Genomic DNA, 21,347 nt, shown 5'->3' with positions numbered 1-21,347 from the left:
TCAAGAATCTCACAGCAATACCTTTGAGGCCCCAGTATTTTGAGATATGTGGACAGTAAATATTAGCTACCTGACTGTGGAGAAAAACCTCAGTCATCATGGTGAGAAGCCAACACTTGGGAGTCAGGTTATCTTAGTATGAATCATAACCCTGCTTCGAGAGCTCTATGCCCAATGAAGGTTCTTCTTCCAAAGCCTCAGTTTTCCCATTTGTAAAATAAGTATAATAATAGTTGAATCAGGTTAGTAAGGTTTTTTTTTTTTTCAAATAAAACAAAACCTAGCTATAACAAGGTTGTATAGTAAAGTTTGCTAAAATTTGCTCTTCTTTTCAGATTCTTCCTGTTCCAAAGCTCTGATGTCCTAAACATGGGGCTCAGAAGTCACACAAGAACACATCAGTACTATGTTTGTGTAGAAATTTCATACACAGAAATATCAGTCAGATATTATCCTTAAGAAGTTGCCACCAGTCCAGTCAGGGAACAAGGGATGAGTTACTGTAGTCTGGGTGTGGTGGACCCGAGAAGGTGCTGGAGCCATAGTCTACAGAGCTGAAGGCCTGGAAAATGCATCTTTCATGTGAGCCCTGGATTGGATGAGGGCATTACCTTTCCTCCAGCTCCTATGTCTTCTGCAGGGCTAATCTAGACCAAGACTATTCATTATAGTCCACAGGGACAGCCTCTATTTATAGAGTAGAACACTAGGCTTGATCTGCAAACAGGTAGGCCCAAGACCCTTGTAGGTTCAGGCCCTGGGGCTAAGGTTACCTACTCAGTGGAATTAATTTACTATGCTGACCAACACAGAGTCTTTGCTGCTGGGCTTCTGAGCAGTTGAGCAGTAATAAGCTCTAACATCTTTCCAACTGCTCCCCCTACCCAGCTTCTTCTTTCCTGCTTTGTGAAGAAATTGGTGCTATCAGTATCTGTAGACTTGTTGCCTGATGTGCTACTCCTACTGTGCCTGTCAGAATTTGTGTCTCTGGTTTCTACATGTGAACTAATCCTTCTGAGTTGAAATTTTCCATTTATGTTTCTCTCTACCTCACCAGACTGTGAGCATGGGAGTACAAGGTTTTGTCTGATTTTTCATTGTATTTATAAGCAGTCTTACTCTCTCATTGTGCCCGAGGTAGCAACTACTATAGACCCTTGGCTAATAGGCATATGAAGAAGACAGTACTAACTTTTTACAGCCTTCATTAGAGAAATTTAAAAATTCAAATTTCAAAATTTCTAGTGTCTTCTCCTCCAGGAGTCAAAGTACATGAGAACATTTATTAGGGAGACTTAAAATTTCCTAGATAAGAAGAAAAATATTTTCTGAGAAAGTAACCCAGAGTTAAGAATAAATAAGAGTTCACCTGGGAGTGGGTTGAAGAACACCGTTCTAAGCAGAGGAAGAGCAAATGTCTTGAGTTATGGATGAATAGACATCCGTTACTGTAGATTCAGAGCCGGGTGGTACAGAGTTGATCAGATGAGATCAAACTGTTCTCTCTGCATCCCAGTGTCTGCCCTGCCCTACTCATCTATCACCTCCTCTTCATATTGTAGTGATGCAGATTTGTAGGTCTCTGGCTTCCCACATCATACTCACAGAATGTTGTATGGACTTATCTTTCACACCTGGAGCTTTGGAATGCCTGGAAATAGGAATGGAGACATGAGTGTCCAAAAGATTCAACCATCACAGTGTTCCTTTGCTTCCTCCTTCTTTGACTCTGGGGTACCTGGTGTTCCAATGGATCCCAACCAGTCGTGTTTGGTTTTTACTTGCACTTTGACCTTGGACCTGTTACTTAATCTCTGAAGATCTCAGATTTTCCTTTGGTGTCTGTTTATGGCATTAATTATATCTGCTAGGCAGTGTTAATATGAAATGATCCATGCAATACAAGGAATAGAGAATGGTATTTAATGGGCATAGATCTCTCATGGCTGCCATTTTATGTATGTAATTATAGTTGGTATTAGTCTGACAAGGTTAGATGACATATATGGACAAGAGTAAAACAAAAACAGAATATACTTCCTAGTTTGCCCTTGGCTAGCAAGTAAATTTTTGTTATTATTGTTTGTTTATTATTTTATATTTTTAAATTTGAATCTACATATGGGATGGATTTTTACTCCTTTTTATATATCTTCTCTTTCTTTTAAAAAAAGTATTTTTGCTTGTTTTTAGCTTTTTTACATACACACATGCACATGCATATACAAATACACACCTCCCACCCACCCCCACCCCCACCCCCCCCCACCCCCCCGCACACACATATACCCAATCTCTTTTCTTAAGAAGATTTTGTTTGGTTTTACTTTTTCACAGGAGTGATTGGAGCAGATGTGAAAGGTCATGGGCTCATCTGTGAAGGACAGCCAGTGACATCAAGGCTGGCTGTCATCTGCGGAACATCATCTTGTCACATGGGGGTAAGTGCGCCACACTGAACAGCAAGGAAAAAACAGTGGAGACAGCCCAGAACATAATGCTGAACTATTGGCTCCTTTACCCCTCCGTTCTTTCTGTCCCTCCCTTCCCTATCCAAGCCTGACAGATCTTGCCAAGTCTCTTTCCAGAGGCCAACTTGTTGAAGAAAACGAAAGGGTGCTCAGTGAGTTCACCTGGGCCTCAAAGCTGACAAGCCACTCAGGCATCTCTCCTCAGAGGGTGGCTGTGTCTTCCCTGCAAACAGGTGTCTGTTTTCCTTGGCCACTGAGCTATCCCTCCATCGATGTAAATCCATCTCCCTGGGAGTGTCCTGATGATCTATAGAATCAGGCTGCATATCATGACTTCAAAAGAACACTGATAAGCAATTTTCACTGTGTTAATTTTTCTCCATGAATTAGTGGAAAAGCTTTCTCCAAGATTGCAGTAAAATTTAGTGCCTGCCCTAAAATTTATATCTTTTTTAAATGCATGAGTCTGAAAGCATTCCATTTCGATAAGTACCCATTTCTACCATATTTTTATTTAAAAGTCATTACTCTGTTAAACTGAGATGGACGACTCCTTGGATTTTTCCCAGATGAGTAAAACCAAGGAGAAAGTGGAGGAGGAGGAGGAGGAGGAGGAGGAGGAGGAGGAGGAGGAGGAGGAGGAGGAGGAGGAGGAAGAGGAGGAAGAGGAGGAAGAGGAGGAGGAGGAGGAGGTGAGCAGAGAATGGAGCAGGATACAGGGCAGGATCTCTGCAGCAAGGGAGCAAAGCTCTTAAATAACTGAGTGTTTCTTCACAGGCAGATGCTTTGGTTGAATCATATTCACTGAAACTTTCTCTTTTGTCCTGGCTACTAAACTCTGGGAACAAAAGGATAGCACAGACTTCCCCATAGATAAGATGGGCTTATAAGAAAATATTATGGCCCAGGATCCTTGAAAGCAGATTAAGCTTGAGATCACTATGCTACACATCTGATTTCTGCTAGGCACTTAGTCTCACCCATGGTCTCTGTGTAGAGATGGTTCCTAATCCCACATGGGGTCCCAGCTTTCTGCAGAATATAGAGTTTTCTAGCTGCTCTCTCATAACATGAGAATTGAGTGAGTGCTTCTCTCAGGGAGCATCTGTACAAGGCAGGCCTGTGACTACCAGTCTTATTTTTATAGAGCAGAGAGGAAACAGTGGCTGACTCAAACGGGAACTCTTTGTGGCAGAAACCTTCCCAACATGACATTTGGGCTGAACTTTAAGGAACTACATTTTATTTTGTGCTTTTCTGAATTCTAGGCAATAAAATATATTTTTGTTCCCTTTTGTTGAAAATAGATTTGACTCTTACATAATATATCCTAAATGCAGTTTCCCCTCCCTCTACTCCTCCTAGGTGTTTCTCACCTCTCCTCCCTTCTGGATTCAACCCCGTTTGGTTTATTAGAAAATAAACAGGCTTCTAAGTGATAATAATAAAATAACAAATACAGCAGAATAGGGCATTACAAACAAACAGAAAGAAAAGAGCCCAAGAAAATATACAAGAAACAGATATAGAAACAGAGACCAGAAGCCAACTTGTTCACACACTCAGGAATCACATTAAAAATCCCATAAAACACAAGGGGTGTGTGTGTGTGTGTGTGTGTGTGTGTGTGTATAATATGTGTATATTATATGTACATGTTAATATATATATATATATATATATATATATATATATATATATATATCCTTAACTGGTTTTAGAAGGCTCACCCACTCACTCTCGGCAGCCCTGTGCTAGAAGGACAAACCTACAGAGGCTAGGTCTTCTTGAACCAGAAGTGTGGAACATCAGCCAGTTCTCCTTTCTCTTGACATGAGTTTAAGCTGCCAATGTGTCCTCACTGAAATTATTTAAATCTCTACTATCTTCCCTGGGACACATCTTATCTAGCTCCCCAAATCTGAATCTCCACACTTTTACCCCTCCAATTCAGACTTGCAACAGATGCAGTCCCCATGGAGTGAGTTACCTCTTTCAAAGCTTCCCTCAGTGCCACAGTCTCTTCATAGGGTGGCACTAGCTTTTCCTACTGTATCCTAGTTTTACAAATGAGAAAAATAAGACTGAAAACTCTAGTGCTTTCCTCAAGGTCACAAAACTGTTAATTTCTGGAAGAAAGAACCTAAAAGCTCTCTCGGTGTGGTTTCAGAGCTCCTCCGTTTTAATGCTACTTGATAGCCTGTGTTCTTATCCCATGCCCATTCTAGAACAGAGAGATTGTATGCATTCTGACTTCCAGATACAGGTTGTAAAATCTCCTTGTACTGTTTTGGTCCTGTGATCTGAGTGAACCCCTCAATCTCTCTAAGCCTCAGATTCTTCATCCATTATATAAGAGGCAAGACTGCCTATACCAGAGAGTTTGTGGATAGCATTCATTTTATCTGAATGTGATGTGCAGTTCATAGACACTCAGAAATAGTAATGATACTTATAAAAATGTCCCAGTGACATAAATAGCTCACATGGGACAACTGTTGGGGCTTTAACAAATTTGATGGGCAGCTACAGTTGGATACAGTGAATGGTAGTCATAAAATGTCAGTTTATTGTCTTATGTTGGACTGGAAATATAGTCCCCACCAGGACCTTGCTTTGTACTTGCTAGTGTGAAGGAGCCTGTAGGCTAAAGGGATTAATCATCCACTTTAATGCAATGTCAGGAGGGCTAGACTGTGGTCTTGAGTACCTTTGATCTCCCTCAGGTGCTGGGAACACAGCAAGCAGGCAACAATAACACCTTTGTGAGGTCTCTGAGAGTCACAGGACTGAGAAAGCACTCCCAGAGAAGCTCAAGGATCCCTTTGTTGTGAGTCTGACAAATAAAACCACCAGCTGTCAGGGAAGATTCACCAGCAGAACATAGGTACCAAGAGGGTTTGCCAAGAACTGGTTTTAAATGTGACCTGAAGGATTCACCTTTTTTCCCATCTGTCATTTTTGATGTCTTCAGCTCAATGCTTAATTGATGCAGAATTCCCTGGTATATTTTGTGCTGATAAAGTTGCCTCTTTAGGGTTCACCACAAAATAACAAATGAATGCATGGCCAAGTAACTGAGTATTGGTAGGTTCTCAGAAGACTCTCATCTCCAGGTCTCTATTACCCCTGGGGAGAATAGGCCTGAGGCAGAGCACCAGACATACTAATCCGGCCTTTGATATTTTAGAAGATACAAGTGTGGGCTGCACATTCATCTTCCTCATGCATGATTTAATTAACAAGGAGGGAACGCTGTTCTTTTGTAACTTTATGAAAGCAGAGCTGCTTGCTCAGAGTTAATCACTAACAACTCTTCAAAATGCAGGATCACACACAGCAGGGGTTAGCAGGAGGCCAAAAAGTCACAGGGTCAGAGGGAGGTAATCCTTACCACTGATCCAGTGCCCCTTTTTAGGAGCTGGCAAGTCATGGCAGCTAGTTCTCCAGTTAGCTTGTCCAATGGGAAGGAGTATTCTCCATGGAGATTTGGTGGAACCTGGGAGGTAGAAAGACTTCCCATCTCACTTGAACCTAGAAAGAGGAATGTTCTAGAACTGAGTGGATGCTGAGTCTCAAAGCAATGGCTTTTTTGCTACCTGTTAAGGGATTGCAGGTAAAATATCTAAGCTCACAGTTAATTTCCTTTTTTTGTTTCTTTGTGTTATTTGTCAATAGTGGTGGCTTCCCATAGCAATGTAGAGAATTTAGTCAGGTCATCTTTATGAACAACTCTGCAGAATCCCTGGCACAAAATAGCATCTATTGTGTTACTAGTTAAGATGATTCATTAGGGCTAGAGCATAATCTCTGTGGTAATGAATTACAACTGAAGATATCACAACAAAGTCCTCCTTAGTTTAACATAGGAAATGCATAGGGATATGTGTACATAAAGATTACTAAGCATGCATGCCTCCAGTTCAGTCAGATGAGAGGACACGGAATGTACAGATATAATGAAGTACCTGGGGCCAGGTATTTTATAAGAAAAGGAACATGTTTCGCTAATAGTTCTTGGAGGTTGAGGGTATAATGATAGCATTGGATTTGGTAAAGGGCATCATGGCAGGAATACTATTTTGTGGTTGGGTTGGTGGCAATAGTGCTGGCCAGCTGGAGGGATCATAGGGTAGAGCATAAAAACAGTCACAGAGTATCCATTTTTGCACTCTCTACTCTCTTTCACTGAGACTGATCTCTAGAATATTCCACTTCTGTTCCCTACCACCTCCATACTTCTCACTATGCCCTCACACAGAGGGCCTGATCCCCCTATGTCTCTGGAACACACCAAGAAGCATTTAGGTTGCCTGTTATCTGACCGATGTACTATTGGGAAAGATAGATGGAGCCCATGACTCTGGTGACTCTGGGCCTTGACAGACTAAAACCTCCCTCAGACCATACCATGTTGTTAATGCTAGATAGTGTTGCTAATTGTTCACTGTAACTAACGCAAACCACCTGAGGAAAACCGTCCCCCACATCTCCAAAGCACAGGGTAACTGGCTCTATCTAGGGATGCTACAGATATGCAAGGAAAAAGGGTAATGCCTATTAAACCACAGTGATGGCTAGGAAATCAGCTTAGTGTTTGCCTCCCTGGCCTGAAAATCTGAGTTCAGTCTCCAGAACCCATGCAAAAATACCAGGCCTGGGGAGTGCACTTACAACCCCAGCATAGGGAAAACAGAGACAGGAGGGTCACTTGAGTTCGTTGGCCAACCCAACCTAAGCTCTAGACCAATGTAAGATCTTGTCTCAAAGGAAGTATATAATGTTCCTGAAGATGACTCCTGAAGTTATCCAGTAATCTTCATACACATAGGCATACTTATATAAGACACACATACACACACACACACACACACACACACACACACACACACACGTCATACACACATGCATTTTAAACACCACAGTGCAAAGATTCATGGCACCCTTAATGCAATGGTGAGAATGTGGGAAGCCAGGAGTCACACACTACTGCGTAAAACATTTTATCAGTCTCTTAAACAGTGATATCTGTGGTATAATCCAGCCATTTCACTCTGTGAAAGCTGGGATGAACTATCTAGCACTATGGTTCTGGAAGCTCACAAGTAACTCAACAGTCAGGCGAAAGGTCAAAAACAAAAGCCCCAGGAGAGTCTGCCAGGCATCTAGGCTGAGCCCATCTTCCTTCCAGAGACTCCAGCTTGCTTTAAGGTACTATTTGCGTAGTGAAGGGAGAAATAAAAGAGACATATTTTAGATTATTTCTGCTGAGCCCTGAGTATTTGGGGGATGGGGCGGTAGATGTAGTCCCCTCCCAGGGACACAAGAAAAACAGCAGAGGGTTGAAAGTTCTAGGTGACACTCTTGGAGTGACAATAACAACAAATATTTATCACATTTTATAATAGCCTGTGAAGATATATAGTCATCACAACTTCATGCAGCTGTCAGAGTTATCTCAGCAGTATACATGGAACAATCTCAGTGAAAGAAGCTAGCTACCAAAGGCCCAGAGCTAGTGAATAGGTTTGCAACTCCAGCTGTGGAATTCCAGAGCTCCTATTCTGGGCTCCTAGTATAGACAGGAGACAAGCTGGGGGTTGGGTTGGCTCTGCACACAAGTATTTTGTGGGAAAGAGGCAAGAGTATCACGAGGCATATCTTCTCCAAGGGTGGACAGGAACTGGAGAGTTGAGGCTAGACTGCTCTACTACAATGCTACATTTGCCCTTCTTGCCGGCATTACAAATCGCTGTCATTCAGGAGGCCACAGCATAAAGATAACAATAAAAATAAACAGCATCACTTGTCACCATCCTCCCCTGGGAAGAAAGTGATTATAAGACTCTGTGTAATCTCCTTTCTTCCCCTGCCGGTTTGTGGTCAAGTACTAAATCTGGAAATTTGAAAACAGGACACCAGCTTCCCAACTCATGACAATGTTTTTGTGGAAGAGCGTAAAATGAAAAACACATTGATTGGTTTTCTGTTTTTTATTTAGTGGGTTAATAGTTCTGTGGCTGCTGAGGGGATACATAGCAGTGATGGAATGGTTTATACCTTTCTGGCAGCTCAGTGGATCAAACTTGATGTGGAACACAACCACTATGGAGCCTGCACTGAGCACTGTGCAAGATACCAAGTACTGCAATATATGTGAAGTCACTGGCTCCCATGTGGCCTTAACTCAGGATATAATAATCTGCTTATTAGCCTTCTTTTACAATTTTTCTTTCTCCACTCAATTGGAGTGCCTTATTGCCTAATTTTTACATGTTGAGTAAATGTTCATTCACACTGTTGGTTTTGCCAAAAAACTAACTTGTCTACTTTACAACTTAGCCAGTATTTAGAGCCTCAGAAATAATAACAAAGAGACCAAAGATACAAACTAAGTGGATTTCTAGTTAACTTGCTCCCAGTGTTATGTATAGCAGGTGCTTAAGAGGTGTGAAATGAATACATGAATATACACAAAATTATAAGGTAGTAACTATCGAAGTTTTCTGAAGAGCAGATTACATCTTACTTGTTTGGTGTCTCTGGTATGGTTGAATGTACAGCCATTGGAAAGTGTAGCACATGAAATAGTTTTTAGTGAGTAAGGCTTTGCCTTCTCCCTTTAATTGAAGACTCCCTCTACACAATACAGAAGCCAAGGTTGCTACTGTCCCATGGGAACTGAGCTATTCACTAAATTTTATCTTAACACAGGTTCAAAACATATTAAATTATCAAGGAATGCCAGTTGCCAAAACTCTGATTGGGTTTTCAACCAGTGGTTTTGTTTTATATGAAGCAATGTAAAGAATGAAAACATGCCTTTGAATGGTGGATCTCCTGCCTGCATTCCTTCTGACACAGATGGGTCAGCACTTTCATGACTGGTGTGTCTCGAATGCGTATACCTCAGTGGCTCCCAGGTTTCTGTATATCTCCTGACTGTGTCAGTTGATATTATTTCTGAAGACTTAACTAAATTTTTCTTAAGTTGAGCTTGGGTTCCAAGAAGGAAGGGTAAATCCCCAAAAGAATAGACATGTATTTTTGTATGCACAAGAACTAATTTTTCTGTGGTATGCAGAATTACACTATAGTCAGCTCATAAGGAAGGGAGCCATGAATACTAAATAAAGATGGCTTCACTCGTCCCATAAATCCCTGCAAAATTCTGATTCCTAGCTCAGGATAGGAGACCCTATGATTCTCAGCACAGCAGAGCCTGTGATGCTCAGCACAGCAAAGCCTATGATGCTCAGCACAGCAGAGCCTATGATGCTCAGCACAGCAGAGCCTATGATACTCAGCATAGCAGAGCCTACAATGCATTCCCTGCACAACTTTTACTCCTCGATGGTATCCCACAGCTCTTGTTCTGTTTTCTACTGGTGCATCTGTATACTTTTATCTAAACTCATTGGGCCAGATAGGTTTACACATAAAGAACCACTAGGTTTGTTTGTTTGTTTAGTTACTATTCTTTACCACCAGATAGATTATTAAATACTTTTTGTATTTGAAATTTTTTAGATGAAAAAAGTAAGTATAGTAGACTCCAGTTACTCTTCCTCAAAAAAGTATATTTCTATCTCTTACCACCTTCCTATTGCACGCATGTTAAGCACTCACTGTGCTATTTGTTACCCCAGCAAATGTAGTCATCATTATATTGTGAGGCCAGTGGGCTGGAACTATTGGGAAAATATCAACAATGTTGAGACCCTGGGGTTCCTGTGCTACGGTTTTAACCAGTTCTTTTTCGTCCTATATCTCAGTGCTCTCTAACTTTCATTTCCTTTGTAATAATAATAATTTTTAAGAATAATGATAGCTAGGATGTATTGGGTACAACTACCAATATACCAATTGTGCCAATTTTCCCCTTGGCAATCTGTATATATTATTTTTAATTATAACAACTATATTAGAGTCTCTTAATGGACAAAACATTCACAGCTCTATAATAAAAATGCAAATGCCATATTTTTTCATCAGAATATGCTGTAATGCTAATATATTCAAATTAAACAGAAGTTAAAAGTCTTAAAATGGGGTTCACATAAAGTATTAAATAGATTACATTTCCTGTGTAATATATGATGGAAGTGACATCATAGAAACTTGTGCATACATTCTTTGTAAGACACCCTGGTCCTTGATGAATATCTTATGATTGCCCCTGGGACCAGTTTGAGCTGTTTGGCATGCTCTTAAAAATCTGCCAGAACCTAAAAGGAACCACATAATCCATAGAGATAAAGCGGACCCCATGAGCAAAGCCCCAGTGATGGACAGAGGACTTGTTCATGGTTGTTGAGTTTTTATTAATGGAGTTTTCTCTTAGAAAGAAATAAAATAAGAATAAAAAAAGAATAAAAATAAGATTTTCTTTTCTAGGTGCTTTTCAGTGTGTGAAGTATTTAAGGAATTCATTGCCCAGAATGCAGGAAGGCAGTCAGGGCAGGTGATGCTTTCTTTTCTTTTATTTCTTTCTTCTTTCCAAAGAAAGCTCAAAAGAACTGAATGCTTTACTCAATGTACCACAGCTAATAAGCAAAAGGGTAATAACTTGGGTGCCCATGTACGCAACCCCTCAGCTGTTTTCATGAAATCCTCAGTTGCTCAGATTTCAAGTGTCCTATAGCTGGTTAGAGTCTGATTTGTTATAGAAGGGACTCCAGGTTACATGTCATTAATTGTTATCCTTTCTAAGTTTTCCATTGAGCTCTAAGCCAGTGCAGCTCAGCTAATATGCACAAAACAGACCTGAGAAACTCCAGCCCTGCCCAGGAGGACTGATTTAGTAAGGTCTTCTGGAAAGCAGTAGATAAGTGTCTGTCATTTCATTTGACTTTATTTTATTTATTTACTTATTAGTGCCAGGCTAATACCCAGAGCTGTGTATGGTAAGCATGTGCTCTACCAGGGAGCCATGCCATGAGCCACAGAATCTATAATTGTAATGTGGACACAGGCTGTTTTAATGGGGGATTGAAAAATGCCTGCAACAAATGTCAGCAGAGGACAACTGTATCTTTCCACAGCCATTTTTTAGTCCCTAGCAAAGGATATTTTATATAGACAAGAGCCTAGATGTATGCTAAATGATCTTAAGAGTGAAGTAAATGAATAAAAAATTAATAAAACATGAATAATGTCAAGCTGGAGAACCCATCCCTAATTGGTGTGGGGCACTCTACAGGGGTCTCTCAAATCTCTATCCTTTCAAAGATGTCCTTTGGTAGGCTTAGGTCCAGCTGTTCTGAGGAGCCATGACAGAGTATCTGGTAAAATCTGCTAGCAATTAGAGACTGTGGAATTTTTATGTTCTCTTGAATAGTGAGAGAGACTGTTTGTATGTCTCTAAAGACAAACCCAGAAACCAAAGTGCAGATGCACCAGGGCACAACAGGAAACCACAAAAGCCTAAGATCTTTCCATGTAAATAAGAAGCTGGCCTTTACTTTTGAATCCACAGTGCAGACTGAGCACAGTGGTTAATCCAGCTTTTTGCCTAGCACTTCTTTGAGCTTGAGCACAGTTAGACCATGTCGCAGGATAAAGAGCACTTAAAAATGCTTGTTTTGATCAGGACTTCAACAAGCTTCGTTTGTGTTAGTGAACAGTTTAGGGACACAGGTGCAGTATGGACTCAATACCATTAACTGGTCTCCCTTGTTTTCCTTGCAGTGATATTTGAAACCCTACTTCCCTCCACAAAGTTATATTAATCCACATAAATGCATGGGGCATTTCCTGTTGATAAGCCTCTTTCACATGCCCCATCCTGGGACCTCTGGTCCAGGTGCAAAGTGGAGAAACAGTGGTAACAATTCACATACTTTTTTTGTTGTTGTTACCTCGATGTACATTAGATCACTCCTATTATACTGGGAAGTAATTAATACCATACAACTGATCATCATTCTTTTGTAGATAAGGAAAATGTGGTAGGAAAAACCCATAGGTTTGTTATTAGTTTGGCAGGCCTGTGTTCAATACAGAATGCCTTAGTTCCAGAATATCTTCCTTATTCAGCACCTACCAGGCATGGGACATAAGGAAGAGTAGAAGTAGACCTTGAGTCTGTTGTAATTCAATGGAAGAGATGGGGAGGAAGTATAAATTGCATAATCATGTCAAAGAACATTTAAGTATGCATGTGTCCAACACTCTACCAATTTCATGCCTAGATAAAATCCCGGGAAACTAACACACTTGTGTAACAATAGACACAAAGCTTTGCTTTATACATCATATATCATAATACCCCCTGTTTTGGATTTTTCACTAGTAGAATATATTACTAAACTATTATATTGATATGCTTATTTACATGTTTAATGAATAGACTGCATTACATATAGTGGATAAATGCAATAATCATAAAGTAATGCAAAGAAGAAATCAAAGAAATAGGTACAGAAGTATTGCATCCATGGAAATTCTAAAAGAAGTAAAAACAAATGATACAACGTAGGAATTTGTACTGGAATAATTGCCACAGATCTTAAAATCTTAGTGAATTATATTTGTTGAAGGTTCTGGCTGTGAAGAAGATAAATGCTTTCAAGAGTGGTCTATAAGTCCTGCCATTTGTTGGTGGAGGACACATAAGCACTTACCATTTTATAAGATATTTATAATTTTTATCTCCTCTTCTATGAGTGATATGTGTGATGGAACCACCATGAAAGAACCCACCATATGGCCTAGAGTGGTATACCTTATTTGAGGTACTATGGAGAGGCAGGGGTGCTTCAGTTTTTGGACTGAAAAGTGACTAAGCATAGTTCAGTGGGGATGGGAAGAGTATGCATGTGGCACTAGCCAACAATGGAGAGGAAAATAGAGTGCAGCAGCAGATGTCTGGAATATTGGTAGCATTGGTGTGGGGCTGGAGGGAAAGGTGAATTGAACAAGCTGGAGAAGCAATGGAGCAGAAAGAGGTGGGACTGTGAGCATCCTGTTAAGGCTTGTGGTCAGCCATGTAAAGACTTTAAGCACAGCAGATGATGGCTGGGTTTACCAAGCATCTAAGTAGCTGCAGTTTGCTGTACATATTGAAGAGATACCTGATTGGATGCTAGGAGGCCAAGTAGAGAATATTGGAAGTTGGGATGAGAGGATGTCAAGGTAGTTCATCTGAGGTTGTGGTGAGACACTTGAAAGATGTTTAGCTCCTACTAGTAGTGCTTAGGGGCAGCAAAATCAATGTGGTTAGAGAGCAGATGCAGTAGAGGCAGCTTAGTCAAAGAGCAGATGTAGGAGAGGTCACTTGAGTAGAGAGTGGATACAGTAGATGCAGCTTGGTTAGAGAGCAGATGTAGTAGAGGCTCCGTTGCTACATCAGCCCACCCTCCTGATGAAAGCAGAAATGAAAGAGGGCACTGGAGTACCTGGCTTAGAAAGGCAGAACTTACGAGAGACAGATTTTTCTCATAACATGATCTAATATGTTTTTATGTCAGAAATTTTACAAGTTTGGCCCTTGGCTCTTAACAAAGACCCTCCCACAAAAGCAGCCATGCAGACACAATTCTACTTTGGTCATCATCCTGCCCCAATGCCTAACCTGAGTGTAACAAAGAGGAAATGTCAGAAGCCCAAATGACAGAGCCATTAAGAAAACTAATCTGCCTTATTGCTATGAAAATACCAGGGTCTGAAAAGATTAAGAGAGATTTAAAAAGAGGTCTAGAGTGATGGCTACCAAAGAAGCAACAGAAGAGCCGGGCTGTGTCACTGCACCCTAAACCATAGGCAGTTCTTTGTTCTTTATGGCTACAATTGATAAGGGACATTCAGTAGGATAATTAATATGATTTTAAAAAGGTTTGTATATTAGGTCATAGAATTACGTTAAAGCTTAATTCCTGACCAGATAACTGTGTGTGTTTATATGCAACAACATCTTGTGTTTATAAACTCTACACTTAATATTCATATAATAATAAGCCTTATACCTGCAACTCACTCTCAAATAACCCAGAAAAAACTATATAATATAGTATACATATATATTTACTAGTATATGTGTACATGTCTGTGTGCTAACATGCCCGTGCATTCTTGTATACTAAGGACAACATGCTTTACACTGGGAATATCCGGATGAAGAACATACAGAAATCCCTTGCAGATTTTTACCCATTTGCTATTAAGTGTACACTCACTGTAGAATAAAATGTTTTTAAAATGCAAAAATGAAAGAATGTAGGGACGAAGGTGGAGTAAAACAGAAGTGGGTAGGGATGAGGAAGCCATGTGAAAACCAGGCCTATGTTTATTGTATCCTGATAAGTTGATGTGTCACTTATTGTACCCCATTCAAAATTCCACATGAGAATTTGCTTTAGAATTTACTGTATAGAATAAGTTGTATAATTTGAACAAATCAAGTTTTTTTTTTGTTTTTTTTTTGTTTGTTGTTTGTTTTTCCTAATAAGAATTGTTATGAAACTGATTATATTTTTCCTCTGATGCTAAGAGACTGAAAGCTGAGGTTGTTACTATAAAAAATTGTCACAAACTTAGTGGCCTAAATTAAATGTATAGATGTATGTATGCATGCATGCTCACACACACACATACACAGAAGGGGGGAGAGAGAGAGAGGGAGGGAGAGAGAGAGAGAGAGAGAGAGAGAGAGAGAGAGAGAGAGAGAAAGTGAGAGAGAGAGAGAAAGAGAGTGAGAGAGACAGAGACAGAGACAGAGACAGAGAGACAGAGACAGAGAGAGAGAGAGACTGACTTTAGTGGTTTTGCAGAATACAAATCCAAACTCAGTTTTACTCTGCAGAAATCAAATATCCGAAGGGCTGTGCACCCTTGCTAGGTCTCCTCCCTTGTTCAGTGTTGGTGGCTGATGTGTTCCTTGGCTTGTCACTGTGTCACTGTGACATATGTCATATGTCACTTGGCTTCTGTGGCCATCACCTGCTCTTTTGCCCATCAGTTCCTTGACAAAGGTCAGTGATGGCAATGTTTAAAATGCCCCTCCCCATTTGTTCAGAATTATCTGCCCATTTTAAGAACCATCTCCACATTTACCAGTCTTCCTCCCACCCCACTTTTAGCTAATAGTTACAGGTTAACTTGAGTGGCAGATGCTCTGTGAAATATTTGGTGAGGCAATATTTTCTATGCTATGCGGATTAGGAAAGATGCAGTCAAGGTCAAGACAACAGTATAAATTGTTTAGACTCATAAATTTTGTCACTTCCTTTAAATTTGTGTGTGTGTGTTTGTGTGTGTGTGTGTGTGTTTGTTTGTGTGTGTGTGTGACTGTGTCAGTGTATACCACATGTATGCAGGTGCATTCAGAATCCAGAGAGGGCATTAGGTCACTTGGAGTTGAGTTTGTGAGCTACTGGCCATGGGTGATGGGTCCAAACTTGAGTTCCTCTACAAGTGCAGCAGGTATTCTTGATAGCTCAACCACCACTCTAGCCCTGCATTTCTTCCCGTGGACTTTTGTCTAATTGTGTTTGCCATACCCTCTGGTATTATGTTGATCTATTTTGTTAATAAAAATATTCTCATCTAAGACATACTTAAAATTTCCCCCGTGATATAGACATGATGTAAAGATAGGTATATCATTTATGAATCGAGATGATTTCTATAGTGCTTAGAGCAGAAGATCAGTAAGCTATGCTTAAACTGCATTGGAGATTCTTCTGGAAAGCAGCATTCTGTTGCTTCAGAGATGTATTAAGGAAGTCAATCTTTCTAGGAAAAGGACTGTTGATACTCTTTCATACCCAATGGGCAGCCCAGAACTTGGGCTTTAACTAGGCATTTGGTATATATTAAATAAATGGAGAAGAGACACTTGATACTTACATGTTGAAACCTAGGAAATTCTTTTTGCAAAGTGAACCAAAATCAAGCTTTTTTCTAGTCTCTTATTTATCAAGTTGAGCCAATCACGATACTGTTAATACCTCTGTCCAACATCTGGCATGGCCACCGAGTCATGTGACATATGAAGGGATGAATGAATGAGTCAATCATGCAGAGCTTCGCTGCCAGCTATTAAACTTAGCTACTAAAGATGCTGAACTCTGTCTGAACTGAAGCCAGCTGGTTAAAGATGATTTAATAAAGGAAGAAATAAATATTCTCTTTAATGGAATAATTGCTTATTTCATTAAACTTGACCATTCATCTCATGCTGTAGTCTTAATTTATATATGTTGTCCTGAAGCATTAAAACTGATTATTCTGAATTAAGACTTTTTGCTCATAAATGATTGTCTATTATGGGATGAGAAGGCCCTAGATTCTGGTATTAGTTGAAAAGGGGTTGAATATAGTAGAAAATTTAAATTTACTTTCCTAAAGACAGATATGGATGCCCAAGGAATTATGCTTACAGATATACTTCTGGGAAAATAGCTGAAGAAGACTAGTTACCATAAAGCAGGCAGTGCAAAAATACTCTAATAGTTTCTGGTTCTTTCTGCTGGCTCTAATTTGTGTATATGCCTCTCTTTTCAAATGTCATTTCATGTCATATTTCTGTTACAATACCCAATGTTAGAATGTTTGCTAACTTGGAATTTTCTTCATAGAGAAGAGGGGAGATTAACTCAGAGTGGTTCTTAGAACTTCATCTGCCTTCTGTCCACCATGGATAGTCTACTCCACCTACGTGTAACAAGGCGCCATAGTGATCTTTCTACATGAGAGGATTTTAAAGGCCCAGAGACCAGATCTCACATGCAAAATTGGCTGAGGTATTGAGAAGTTTCTCTTAAGGAACTCTGGGCATGTAAAATGGAGGTGAAAATGACAAAGGTTGTGTGTTACCTACGTAAAGAGGACAAGACTAGCTGCTGTGTCTGGGATAGTAAAACAGAAAGTGCAAATAAGGTACATACTCACAGAAGATAAGAAAAACTAGTGTGTCTAGCTCTTAAAGGGGACCCAATATAAAGATCCACTGAAGGACAGGAACCAACCCCAAAATGGAGCTGAGCCACCAGAAGATCCTCCATGGTTAGGGAGCCCCCCATGCAAGGACGCTTCAGAAGCACATTCCCTAGAGTCAGTTTTGCACTATGCCCTGAGATGGGTTGAAACCAGATCACAGACACATTACCCTCTAATAACTTTCTTAGAATCTGTCCCATGTGAAAAACTCAGTCACAGCCAGAGCAGAGTGAGGTATGATAGAAGCCTCTTTCTACAGTTCTCGCGTCTAAACCTAGAAGTGGCTTTGGCTACAAACAGAGGAAGTTTCCACTAGGCAACATGGGAATTTGGACTGTTGCTGTGGTTTGTGCATACAATATCTGAAGGTGCCCCAAGGAGGACTTTAAGTTGTTTACTTTTTTATTATTGTTGTTGTTGTTCTTGGTGGTGGTGGTGGTGGTGGTGGTGGTGGTGGTGGTGGTGTGTGTGTGTGTGTGTGTGTGTGTGTTTGTGTTATAATGGGGCCTGTGGTGCATGTGTAGAGAATAACGGACAACTTTGTAGAGTTAGTTCTCGTTCTCCCTTCATGTGGGTTCCAGGGATCAATCTCAGGTCTTTGAGCATAACATCAAGTGCATTTATCTTCCCCAAGCCACCTTTCAGACTTTGATTTCTGACTATAGAGGGAATGCTACTGATCCATCTGAGATTTCACCCTGGAAATGTCAAAAGGAGTTGAAGAATCAAATGTGACAGGAAACAGAGGAGATAGAGAAAGCTAGGCTTCTCTGCATGTCCACCACCATACAGTTGCTTCCACGGATGATGCACATACAAGGCTCTGCCTCATCTCCTTCTCTACTCCTGTACTGAGAGGTCTCATTCTCCACTTCATCCCATAATGCTACAGCATAAGGCTGGATGTGGTTGGTGGTACAAGTCTTGTAATCCCAACAGTTTGGAGGTTGAGGGATTGTGAGTTTCAGGTTAGTCCTGTGTCAAAAAAAAAAAAAAAAGGGGTGAGGGGTGGACAGAGAGAAACAAAATCCTACAATATGCTTTAACATCTCTTGACTCAGTTCCCTTTTTTCTTCCTGGACACTGATAGGTTATTCTCATCACAATAATCAATGAGGTCTTCTCAGTCATAGCTCCAATTATATCCTTCCTTAGCCGAGAAACATTCAGTGTTTTCCTATTTCCTGGAAAATTAAAGTCGCTAATCTACAGAAGTCCAAGCCAGCGCAGAAACATCTGGCATGCTTACTATCTTCAACTCTTATCACACACACTTTATTTTCTCTCCATTTCTGCTCTGGAAAGTTGTGAGCGTAGAGCCATGCTCTGCCCTGTTCAGCTAATACAGCAAATGAATACTTGAAGAATTACCATGGTGTAAGGGGTTTTGAAATATTTGTACTTATTGTTATATTGACTTGAATAAACATTGTTATCTCAACTTAGTGTTGAGAAAGAGTGAGTTGCCCTGTTATACAGTGAGTAGCAGACCTGTCTCTGAACCCAGCACTACAAGCTAAACTCTGTTCCTTCTTCTTTGTTATCACTTAAATGAACATGAATTATGGTCAGCAGCTAACTTTGTTGCAACAGAAGGAGTTTTGCTGTGTGTAATGTTGGCCATTTACTTGATGAGCTGTCAGAATAGAGTTGCAGAAAAAACTTAAAAGGGATCATACCCAGTACTCTTCTTATTTGGGGCAACAAAATATATTATTTGGGGCAACAGAATAAATTCATGTGTCATTTGCCCCTTATCTAGCCCCTAACACAAAATTGGCACTCTTGAAACTCTGTGAATTCTGAATGAAATACCAGATTTGCAGAGAGATAAGCAATGGATGAATATATGAATTATCTTGATAGCTGTCCATGCTGGAGGATCCAAAACCATCTTGCCATTCTGTAATGCCGTTCTATAATTCATACTGGCAACTGTGATGTTCAGGAGCTAATCTCAGGCCAATGTAAGGAGGTAGGAGGGTCTGGGTAGACTATGGAGGGTCCTCCTCTCTACTGTAAGGATCCCATAGTATCTGTTTATTATCACTGAGGACAAAGCTGCTAACTAAATGAGTGAAGCACTGTCTGGGGCCGAAGTCTATAAAAGACTAATGGGTGATGGTTTTGGTAAATGGTATGCATGTTTCTGACCTCAATCATATCATATACATTGTTTTTTCAATATTGGGGCAACAGAAACCCTAGTGGCCCAATGAATAAAAAGAAGGCCTTTATTTTTGAACTTTGGTGATTCATTTTACTTTATAGATTGTACATCTTTTCTTCTAAAAAACGTTCTTGCCTACTTCCTGGAGGTGTCTCAAGAGCTGTTTAGAAACTGCTGAATCATAGAAAGCCCAAGGAGTAGCTAGGAGGCTGGGATGAGGATGCTCGATGGTGACACATTTCATGTAGGACATTTCCACAGTGGAAGACCTTCCTTAGTGTTGGCCTCATACACATAGCCCTCCTCCACGGTGGTGGTCTGGCTGGTGCTTTCATGGCCATTTTCACCAAGATCTTCAGAGCAGAGAGACTGCTGGATAAAGCACGTCTTCCCAAGGGGATCAAGGAGAGTTTAAATTCAGATGAAGTCCCCAAGATGAGATATGCCATGAGTAAGGTAAGAGATGAAAGGTTTGGCCAATGAAAACTGAATCTGGGCACTGGCCAGGTTTAAAGCACTGGCCATGGCCCTTTCCCCTTTGAAGTGTCTAAGGTTAGCCATTTAAAAGTTGGCTTTGTACTCGAGTTCGTTGGATAAATTAAAAGCCAGTGTCAAACCAGCAGATTTGGTACATTCAATCCATGGCAAAGGATGATGGAGAAGAACCTGGATAGATGCCTCAAGTTAAGAGCACTTGCTGTTTTCAGGGGGACCCAGCACCCAAGTCTGGCAAATTGAAACTGCTCATTAACACTTGCTCCAGAGGATCCAACATACTCTTATGGCCTCCACAGGCACCTATACAACACACACACACACACACACACACACACACATTAATATTAATATTAATATTAATATTAATATTAATAATAGTAATAATAACAATAGTAATAATAATAAAATACTTATTTAAAAGGTGATGGAAAAAAGGTAGGTTTGAGAAAAATGATGCTCAGAATAAAGTAAGGCAGTGGGGGAGTTTCTGCAGAAATTTATTTCAGACCCAGTGTCTTTTGTTTTAACTCATCAGGAGAAGAAAGGACACATGCTGGCACACTGTGAAGCTGCTCAGAAGCTCCAGTGGACCAAGAAAGAGCTCTGTGAGTGACACTTACATAGCCCATGACCCCCAAAACTGTCAGGCAGAAAAACCAATGGCCATGCTGTATACAGACTAGATGAACCATCAGCTATAATCTTATAGACAGTTAACTATAAAGTAGCCAAAATGAGAATAGTGATTATTTCTCCATTCAAAAACAAACAAAAATAAAACTCACACTAGTTTCAGTACTATTCCAGAGTCTTCAGAGCCTTCCTTCTGCCTGTCCCTTTGTTCTCAGGCGTGACATCAGTTTACATATCTCCTGCTCCATTGCTGATGACCCAGACACAGAATCTGGTGACTACATAGTGAGGTTTTTTGTTTGTTTGTTTGTTTGTTTTTTAATTTTGCATGTATTGCAGGCAGAATATGGTGTCGTATGCAGCTTTGTCCTAGGAACTTGGACTGCTGTTGTTCTTCCCAGAATGTCTTGCCATTTGGGGATTGACTATCAAACATCCCAGCTCCTCTGTGAAGTTAGTAAGGCCAGTAAGTTTTTCACCTGTCTCCCCCAAGTCTGAAAGGTACTCAAGTACTCAGTGGAATACTTACTGAGGGCCCCAGTTCTAGGCGGAATTGATTTTCAACAGGCTCTGGGTTCTTCTGGTACTTCCTTGCCTCTTATCAGGCAACTGTTCTGATCTTTCAGAAACCAAGA

At 40.4% G+C, this 21,347-nt stretch overlaps 1 protein-coding gene and 1 long non-coding RNA gene across 17 annotated transcripts in view; both read left to right on the top strand.

Annotated features, from left to right (window-relative positions):
- Fggy (FGGY carbohydrate kinase domain containing) overlaps positions 1 to 21,347 on the top strand; it is a 363,434-nt gene that overhangs the window by 201,526 nt on the left and 140,561 nt on the right. For all 16 annotated transcript variants that reach the window (XR_013110578.1, XM_034503690.2, XM_034503689.2 and 13 more), the window contains one exon: positions 2,338 to 2,441. Coding sequence is in view for 15 of the 16 variants with exons in the window: in XM_034503690.2 (XP_034359581.1) it covers positions 2,338 to 2,441 (104 nt within the window). In the remaining variant the exon portion in view is untranslated. The remainder of the gene's footprint in view (positions 1 to 2,337; positions 2,442 to 21,347) is intronic.
- On the top strand, positions 17,056 to 21,183 carry LOC143442409 (uncharacterized). The gene is made up of 3 exons (XR_013110581.1): positions 17,056 to 17,215; positions 20,615 to 20,684; positions 21,052 to 21,183. It is a non-coding gene; the product is annotated as an uncharacterized LOC143442409 (long non-coding RNA).

Source organism: Arvicanthis niloticus, chromosome 5 (genome assembly GCF_011762505.2).
Source record: "Arvicanthis niloticus isolate mArvNil1 chromosome 5, mArvNil1.pat.X, whole genome shotgun sequence".
Taxonomy (NCBI): Eukaryota; Metazoa; Chordata; class Mammalia; order Rodentia; family Muridae; genus Arvicanthis; species Arvicanthis niloticus.
The sequence above is the reverse complement of the archived record's forward strand: the minus strand, read 5'-3'. Positions and strand labels throughout refer to the sequence as shown.